The sequence below is a fragment of the Triplophysa dalaica genome, chromosome 14 (genome assembly GCF_015846415.1).
Source record: "Triplophysa dalaica isolate WHDGS20190420 chromosome 14, ASM1584641v1, whole genome shotgun sequence".
Taxonomy (NCBI): domain Eukaryota; kingdom Metazoa; phylum Chordata; class Actinopteri; order Cypriniformes; family Nemacheilidae; genus Triplophysa; species Triplophysa dalaica.
The window spans coordinates 18,388,876-18,398,775 of record NC_079555.1 but is presented as its reverse complement, the minus strand read 5'-3'; the positions used below and the strand labels follow the sequence as shown (position 1 = coordinate 18,398,775).

Here is a 9,900-nt window from a genome sequence, read left to right as displayed (position 1 = left end):
GTGTACGTGTTGTTTGCGAATGGAAAGCCAAGAAGTTTAAAAACGCGCGAATCTAACACGTCAACAACACGTTAAGTATGTGTATTCTACGTGTACTTAACGTGTATTCTACGTGTAGTTAACATGTATTCTACATGTACTTAACGTGTATTCTATGTGTACTTAACGCGGCAGCTCGAGTTCTTACACGTACAAAAAAGTATGAGCATATAACCCCGGTTCTGTCAACCTTGCACTGGTTACCTATAAAGCATCGCATTAACTTTAAGATCTTGCTTATTACCTATAAAGCCTTACACGGTCTAGCGCCACAGTATTTGAATGAACTTCTATTGTATTACAGACCTCCACGTACATTACGCTCTCAGGCGTTCTGTCAGTTGGTAATACCTAGAATTTCAAAATCAAGTGCAGGTGGTAGATCTTTTTCATATCTAGCGCATAAACTTTGGAATATTCTTCCCTGCACGGTCCGGGAAGCAGACACACTCTGTCAGTTTAAATCTAGACTAAAGACTCATCTTTTTAATCTTGCATAGACTACACCTCCATAATATTAATCCTCAGAGAATTTAGGCTGCATTATTTAGATCAACCAGGAACACATCCAACAACAAATGATGTATTTGTTGCATCAAAGAGTGCAGAACAGTACTCTACTCTCAGCCAGTCTTGTCTCTTTGTTCCAAGGTTACCGCAGGATGCAGTTCATGCCCAGACCTGATGGCAGAGCTGAGAATGGGAAGCGGTGACCTGACAAGAGCTAAGAGGATAGAGCTGGATAAAGGACGCGACAACTTTGTTTTTCCTACAACATTTCAAATGCTATTAGATTGTTAATGATAATCTTAAATCCTTAAATTTTATATTTTTATTAAGCCTTGTTGTGCAAGCACTGTTGAGCTTGTGCAGAGGCAACAGCTTTTGCCAGAGGGGAACTGGAATCCCCTGGTTGGGCCTGGGTTCCCCTGAGTTTTTTTTTCTCGACGGGAGTTTTGGGTTCCTCACCACCGTTTGCATATTGTTTTGCACTATCTGCCTGGCCGGGGGGCTGCTTTAGAATTCATACTTGTTTTCAATGTGTCTCATGTACAGCTGCTTTGTAACAATGAAAATTGTAAAAAGCGCTATATAAATAAAGTTGAGTTGAGTTGAGTAGTGATGACACCTGCTGTTAACACACTGAGTTTACTAAAGGAACAACAAAAACACAAACAGAACAGAACAGAAAAGAGACACAATTACCACACCTTACATCAAGTTGGGGAAATAATTTGATCCCCTATTGATTTTGTAAGTTTGCCTGCTTATAAAAAAATTAAGGCTCTGTGATAGAGTCAGAATATCCACAAAAAATCTGGAAAAAAATTTGCTTTATAAATTTATATTAATTTCAGTCAGTGAAATAGGTATTTGATCCCCTACCAACCAGCATGAATTCTGGCTCCACAGATTGGTTTATGTGCCTATATAGATTCCAAATTAGACCTGTCACTTTAAGTAAACACTCCAAATCAGCTTGTTATGTATTTAAAAGATTCCTCTGCCAACAGAATCTGTATCTTCCATTTCAATCTCTCCACCACGATGGTCAAGACCAAATAGCTGTCAAAGGATATGGTCAAGAACAAATAGCTGTCAAAAGATATCATGGACAAGATTGTAGACCTGCACAAACCTGAAATGATTTACAGACATAAGTAAGCTTGGTGAGAAGGAGACGACTGTTGGTAGGATTATTTGGAAGTAGAAGAAATACAAAATAACTATTAATTGCCCAATTTTAATATAAACTAAATTCGACCTGATCTGGTAGGAAATAGGTAACTCTGTACAGATATAAGATAACATGTATTATCATCGGTGTTTTATTCCATCAAGAAGGTCAAGGCCACATACACAAAGCTCTGTAGTGAGAAGATACAGAAATGTTACACACTCAGTTATTTACTCCCCTTCACACTATCTTCCCTGCAACAAAAGATGCTATTCACCACACCAGTTTAACATGAAATCTCAGAAATCAAAAGATTATAAAGTACCACACAAAAGGAGAGCAGGCTGGTTAGAACAGGTTGATTATTATCGATAGATTAAATAATTATGCAAATTCAGTTCTTCATTACACTGATTTGGCCTATTTGTGCCTACCCAATCATTTTCCATTACAGCAGCTTGACGTATTTAGAGACATTTACTGCTTCATTCATTATTGAATTGCTCACTGCTGTGGAATTACAGCGCTCTGGACTATAGGACCTGACAGAACTGCTGGAAAAGCTTTAAAGTTATGAGCAAAGAAGAAGGACGGATCGAGGAGAGAGGGTACTGGGGGAGTAAAGCAGAGTTTCTTCTGGCTGTTGCAGGAATTGTAATTGGTCTGGGTAACGTGTGGAGGTTTCCATACCTCTGCTACAAGAATGGAGGAGGTAGGAGATCATATCCTCATGTTTTATTCTATCTTGATTTTATATTGTCTAGTCCTCCTATTATCTTTGGATGTAAAATTGACCCCTCAGCTACTTCTGATAATCTGATTATATTTGATAAAAAAAACCTTGATTATTTCTGACATTTGTAGAGTTATTTAGAATAATTCCTAAACATGTACATCTTGTGCATTTAGAGTCCTCGAAATTCCTTTACACATTTTGCCCCAGTTGTTAATGTCTGGGGTAAATCGGTGAATACTCTTTTGACTGAATAAAAAACTGACGTAAAAGTGCACTGGATCTTTCAGGAAATACATTTCAGGCTAGTTTTATCATTGTAAATGCAGCAATTCAATATAGGATAAAACATATAGTAAATATGGTATTATGTTTTATCCAATGTTAGGAAAAAAACTTTTTTCTTATTATAGATGAAATTACTATATTTCGGGTCAAATATGACACCACCTATTGAAATTTCAGGATAATAGGAGGGTTAGTATTTTGTATTATTGCACTGGTGTATTCTTCAGGTGCCTTCCTGATTCCATACCTGGTGTTCGTAGTAACCTGTGGGGTTCCTCTTTTCCTGCTAGAGACAGCAATGGGACAGTACACACGGGAAGGTGGAATTACATGTTGACATCGCCTCTGTCCTCTGGCTGAAGGTAAAAGTTTGAATTAATTATTTACAGTTTTATTTTTAAAGATTTTAGATCATCAATGAGATCACAGTTCTGGTAAATGTATCAGTAAAATAAATTGCATATTAACCAAAATGTTAATCTGTCACATATCTGTTACATGCTGGCATGTCTGAATTTTAAAGATCGTGTGACTAATTACTCTGAGACCTCAAGAAAATGATGTCCTGACAACAGGTAGCAAAGATATGTGTATTATGACGATATAGTCTGCATATTAGGAGGATATAGTCTGCATACTTTAAAATAGCTGTCATTCGAGAAATGTGTTTATTATTCTGCCTCTTTTTAGAGACATGCAGAGTATAATAATGTCTTGCACAACAGCATATATTTAAGGTTGGCGAAATGAACTGATCTGGGTAAATGTTAAAAGGTTCAAAAAAAGGAAGGAAGGAGGCGGGAATCGGGGAACATTTAACAAACCACTTTAATAAAGATAAAAAAACAATAACACGGAAGTATAAGACAGGCAGCCACCTCACGGTCGACTGCCGGCCCCAAGAACATAAATATAAACTTAACACATGTCCGGGCCCGGTCCTCTCTTGTCAGCAGTCCCGTCGCTCGTCCTCTTATGCTCCCGATTTCCTCCGCCTCACGGCTCTCGTCACGCCTTCCTTACCACAGTAAACTCTCCGCCTGTCCATGCAGCCTTGCGGGAGCGGGAGCACAGCAATACATGTCCCCCCACCTGGGGAACCAGAACAGTTCATGATGCGTAACAGGATTAAATTGAATGCGATGAAGCAGCTGGTAAGGAACAAAGAAAGGCAACTTAAATAGGACGCAGTCGCTCGGCCTGACTCTGCCAAGTTGTTGATGTCCTCAGGACAACATATTTTGTTGACCTAAGAATAACATTTTTATTAATAAAACCTAAACCCACACAAAACCCCAACCCTAACCATAACTTTCCCTTAAAATCGGAGGGAAATGATAAGAAAACAATGGTCTAGAAGCACCTAATACTGATTGTAAGATTACATTTTAAATAAACTGTAAACTTATTTCTAAAATCTTATTCTTATTTAAATGTGGTCCCAGGGTCAACGTGCTGTTGCCCTTAGGATATCAACCACTTGGCAAAAACAGGAGAGCTGGACGCAGTCAAGTGTGTGTTGTATGACTATTGGTTAACATTGATTAGTTGCACCTGATGTGAAAAGCTGACGCAAGATAGACTCACATGACCTGCCAAAACTAATGTTACGCTTGATTTTGTTAGTTCTTAATAAAGATTCAGTAATCAGAGTAAAACCGAAAAAAGCAGGAATGCATTTGTTATGAGTCAGTGAGTATTGAACAATCACACTTTTGTAGATTTTTTCTATAGTTAAATATGTGTTTTCTTCTGTAAGGTATTGGCTATGCAGGACAGCTGTTAGTGTTATACAGTTGCATGTATTACATCATCATTCTGGCTTGGGCGCTTTTCTACCTCTTCTTCTCCTTCAGCTCTCAGCTTCCATGGGCCAGCTGTGACAATACCTGGAACACAGGTAATAAGTGAAATAAATAAAGAAACTCAAATGAAAAATCATAATCATCATCATCTGATAACGTAACTCTGTTACTCTGTCCTTGTGTTAGATAACTGTGTAAATCTTGCTGCAAAGAATCTAATCAACCGCACAGCAAGAATGAATTCAACCTCTTCAACTACTGAGTTCTGGGAGTAAATAAACACATTTATTTGTTTGTTTGTAGACTTTCCATGGACATCTGCTGTCTTAAATACTAAAGTATTTACTGTCCATTGAACCTACCTGCATGTAAACCTCTTATAAAGATTAATTGTTTGAAAATAATATTTTCTTTACTGACCAACCAATGTGAAGCAAGTCAAAAGCAAAATTTTACAATAAAAGTAATAGTTTTTATAACTTCCTATTTTGTTGTACTGACCTTTGGCTTACATGTCAAAAGATCAATGAAAATGAGAACTCCTTTAACAAATCACACCCTTCACACACAAATACAGGTAAACAGGTATTGAGCAGATGGGTAACATCAACTGGGAAATTCTACTGTGTCTCATTGCAATGTGGATTGTATGTTATTTCTGCGCCTGGAAAGGTATCAAATCTACAGGCAAGGTGTGTAAAATTACAGCTGGAGAATACTGTCTCTTTTAGAAATTGCACATTTTAGGGTTTGATAAAAATAGTTGTCTTCTACATGGACTTCCTTATACGGTATATAATATAATATAGAAGTCTGATTGTGATTGTCTGTAGGTGGTATATTTCACAGCCACATTTCCTTATGTGATGTTACTGGTGTTGCTGATTCGTGGGTTGACTCTTCCAGGGGCCCTACAGGGCATCATGTTTTACCTGTACCCTGAACCATCCCGTCTCGCTGACCCACAGGTACTGACGGCAAATGACTCCAGAATTAAAATCCATGCAGAAAAAACAAATTAATGTATTTTGGGTCCCTTCCGGAGTTCTTATTCCCATGTTTTGTGGGTTCAGGTTTGGATGGAGGCAGGATCTCAGATCTTTTTTTCTTATGGTTTGTGTACGGCTTGTCTTACTGTACTAGGCAGCTACAATAAATACAACAACAACTGTTACAGGTTAGTATTGCTGCTAATGAAACAAGTGAATGGGCTAACAACTGAAGTAACAAACAAGGGACAAAAGTCTAAATGTTTCTGCTCAAAGGTTCTTCAGATTATAAAAAGGTAAAAAAAAGATGGTTCTTAGAATAACCATTTTTGGTTCCACAAAGAACCATTCAGTCAAAGGTTATTTTATGACATCACTTTGAAGAAACTTTTAAGCACCTTTATTTTTAAGAGTGTAGTACTAGATTTGAGACCTACCTCACGGATGATTTCCTTGGGTTCAGTTAAAAGGTACTCACTGGGGTACATCAGGGTTCTATGTTTGGCCCTATTTTCTTACCGGTATACATATCGTTGTAGGAAACTTTTATCCAAACACTATGTGATCTGTATGTAACTCTAAATTTAAATTAAATCCACAGTATCTATATGATTAACTCTTTTTTGAATGAAGTTTGTGAATGAACACATTCTTGATTTTTGGATAAAATTATTAATTATTATTATTATTGATTAAATTAATAAATGTAAATAATCTGTGCAAAGGTAGAAGATGCCAGATAGTTCTTGTCTTTGTGTGTGTGTCTAAACTATATTTTGGGAGCAAATATATGTATAGAAGTCAGTGAAATGACCCTGTTTAGTTAAGAAAGTAAACATGTATGTGTGTGTTTATATACAGTAATCCATGTTTTCCCTTTTAGGGACTGTTTATGGCTTTGTCTTCTAAATAGTGGTACCAGTTTAGTGGCTGGTTTTGCTGTGTTCTCAGTCCTGGGCTTCATGGCCCATGAACAGGGTGCCCCCATTGAGGAGGTGGCAGAATCAGGTACTGCAACAAAACAGGATGAGTCGGGTTATGGGATTTACTAACTAAAGCAATGATTTAGGGTATTAACTACTGAACCTCATATATCTGTCTGTTTCAGGTCCAGGTCTAGCGTTCATAGCTTATCCACAGGCAGTTGCTATGATGCCTCTTCCTCAGATGTGGGCTGTGTGTTTTTTCATTATGATTATTGTGCTGGGTCTAGACACACAGGTGAGTTCAATTTCACATAAATATGTACTGTACATACATGGGCCTTAGCCAATGAAAACAGCAAAGGTCCCACAGTGATGTTAAATGTGGTATGGTTGTCACTGCCAGAAGGGCTGATTTGAGTATTTTTGTAATGGCTGCTGCTGTTACAAGATTTAACTCCTATTGGTGATAAAGAACAAATTTAGAGGGCAGGATTTGTATATTAGACAAGATAGAGAGCAGGCAGCAGGCAGCATGCAGCGAACATAGTTTGTAGGCATGATTACGGGCATTTTTGTTAGCGATTTTGCTGCATCCACTCACAAAAAAAGTTGTTATATATTAACAGTAAGAAATGAACAGTATATCTTCATGGAACATGATATTTACTTGATATCCTAAAGATTTTTGGAATAAATCAAATCTATTATTTTGACCCATACAATGTATTTTTTGGCTATTACAATTTTTTCCCCTGTGAAACTTAAAGGAGTCATATGACATGGCTTAATGATTATTATCGATTGTTTTAGATATAATGCAATGTGTATACACGATAAAGTAAATAGACGCAATATTTTCCACATACCATGCATGTCCTCTTTGAACAAAGTTCATCACTCTGAAAAACTGGGTGTGCTATGAATGGCAACTGTGCAATTGTGATGAGCAGAAACGTGTGAATGCACTGATCTTGAACTTTTGATTCGCCTCGTCACATACTCATGAAGTTCAGAATTTAACACCAACAGCAGCAATACTTGTATCCAAAATGCATTGTCAACTTGCCTTAATGCCACAGCCTATGAGAGTTGTTGCAGACTATGTTCATCTATTAATGGCTGTAGTTTTTAACTGTAGTTTAACCTTCTTGTGGCTATTTTCAGCATTATGCACCATCATTAGTGAACAGTTTCAAACAAAGTGCTTAGTGCTTTTTTTATTCAATTTGAAAAGAATTTGAAAGCAACTAACACAACACCTGCTCGAGAAAATAAAACCAATTACTGTTACCTAATAATAGAGCAATAATTTCCAATATATATAATTGTTAATTTAAAAATACAAGAAATGAGCCTCATTGGGGTATAAGCGCACTATGGTGTCACAGTTCTAATAACTGTACTGGGTTTAAACTGCAGTTTGTTGCAATGGAGGTTTTTATGACATCAGTGACTGACCAGTTCCCAACGGTGCTGCGCAAAACTGGACGTCGAGAAATATTTCTTCTCTTCTTCTGTCTTGGTTGCTTCTTAAGCCAACTTATCATGGTCACAGAGGTAAGAATGTGTGTGCGTGCGTGCGTATGTGTAAGAAATGAAATGAACAAATTAAAAAAAATTCACATAGGGTGTCACAATGTATATTCTCTCATAATTGAACTCCATATTACCGCCTTTCTTCAGTTGAATAAAAAAATATTTAATAATATATAATAGTCCAAGGGTGTATAATACAACTTCAGGGTGAATAATTTTGACAGAATTTTAATTTGATCTCAAAGTATGCCTTTAAGCAGCACAAAACCTAACTGTAATGTTGTATGTGAAATGCAGGGGGGGGTGTATGTTTTCCAGTTGTTTGACTACTTTGGTTACAGTGGAGCAAGTCTTCTTTTCATCGCTGTGTTTGAGTCTCTGGCCATGGGCTGGGTCTTTGGTGAGTTACAGACAAGATATAGAAATAATGATTTTCCATTTACTCATCATGTGTCTGAGACATTTAAACTGACCAATAGTGTGCACAAGGCAAATGTTTTCTTTAAATAAAACAAACAAACCAGCTAAAAGACAGAAATTCTCATACCACAGGTGATGAGAGAATGTTTGACATCATTGAAGACATGACAAAGACACGACCCAACTTCATATTTAAACTGTGCTGGAAGTACCTGACTCCTCTTGTGTCTCTGGTGTGTGTAAATCTAAATTTTTATTTGTTAATGTTTCACATATTAATGTTGGTCAAAATTTCAACCAATATCTATTATTTACATGCCCTGTTTTTTTTTACACATTGTCAGAATTTCTTTTATTCTTCTATTGCAGGTGTCTCTTGTCTGTTCTCTGTTGCAGTACAAGCCCCTGACGTTTAACCGCTGGTATGTGTACCCAGACTGGGCGTATGCGTTAGGTTGGTTACTGGCCCTGTCCTCCATTCTGCTGGTGCCAGGATGGGCACTGGTTCACCTGTTGACTGGAAAAGGGAGCCTGAGAGAGGTAACAATAAAAACATGTCATTCCCTTTTGCTTATATAAGTCTACATCATCAAGGTAGAATTGTGTTGAATTACTGTTTTGGCACGTCTAAATCACATGACTAATGCAGTAAATCAACTTCAAATGCGTTTAAAGCTGAGTTCTATTAAACTCTTACAAGGTTAACAGTTTTCCTCTGTTTTGACAGCGTTGGCATCTCCTGTGTAATCCAGATTCAAAACTCCCTCTCACCTGTAAGCAACGGACTAAAATAGAGGAAACATCTTGTACTGCAGTGATGAAAGTCTTAGTCAGCACTGAGGAAAACTAACACAAGAAATATGAAAGACTTAGGTTTTATTAAATCTTGACAAAAACAATAAAAGACAATGTAAGCACTTTAAATAATTGCTATAAATAAATGCTCTTAATAAATAATGTCCTTGTCGTCATTAAGCCTTGCGTCAATATATACATAACAGAGCAATCTGGTGAGACACATTGTGATAACTAGTGAGCCTTGATCTAAAGAAATCTATATAGTTAAATTTAAAATATCTAGCGCACCTTGGCGGTACCAAACATTTTATGTTTTCACATTTATATTCATCTGCCCTCCGGTGATACTCCAAGAGTAAAAGAGGTTGCTAACTTAAACTATCTCTCAGAACGATTGGGACATTTTTGGTACAATTTGTGAAACAGAAAGGTTCTTCAAATGTTAAAGATTCTTCATAAAACCATTTAGACAAAAACAACATTATTCTATGTGTAGTGAAGTAGGCGGGGCAAGAAAGTGAGTCGAGGCCGGTGAGTGAGTGATAATGAGCGTCAGCTGTACGCGCACCGCTCTCGTATCACGGAGGAGATTGGGAGCATAAGAGGACGAGCGACCGGGCTTCAAGGAGAGAGGACCAGGCCTGGATTCTAGTTGTGGTTTGTGTTGTTTGCCGGCAGTTGTCCGTGA

General features: G+C 37.4%; 1 protein-coding gene across 7 annotated transcripts; it reads left to right on the top strand.

The window, feature by feature from the left end:
• Window positions 1-2,054: 2,054 nt before the first annotated feature.
• Window positions 2,055-9,365, top strand: LOC130435459 (sodium- and chloride-dependent GABA transporter 2-like). Of its 7 annotated transcripts, XM_056766121.1 has the most exons (14): window positions 2,055-2,429; window positions 2,966-3,100; window positions 4,498-4,638; window positions 4,730-4,814; window positions 5,121-5,235; window positions 5,377-5,511; window positions 5,617-5,720; window positions 6,416-6,540; window positions 6,641-6,753; window positions 7,878-8,015; window positions 8,292-8,394; window positions 8,547-8,647; window positions 8,784-8,954; window positions 9,142-9,365. In XM_056766121.1, exons 5-14 carry the CDS (start codon window positions 5,140-5,142, stop codon window positions 9,262-9,264), a joined length of 1,209 nt encoding a protein of 402 aa, XP_056622099.1. In that variant the 5' UTR covers window positions 2,055-2,429; window positions 2,966-3,100; window positions 4,498-4,638; window positions 4,730-4,814; window positions 5,121-5,139; the 3' UTR covers window positions 9,265-9,365. The 7 variants fall into 7 exon arrangements, with proteins under 7 accessions (XP_056622099.1, XP_056622095.1, XP_056622097.1 ...); XM_056766117.1 differs by having other exon boundaries at window positions 4,730-5,235; XM_056766119.1 differs by having other exon boundaries at window positions 4,498-4,814.
• Window positions 9,366-9,900: the final 535 nt, after the last annotated feature.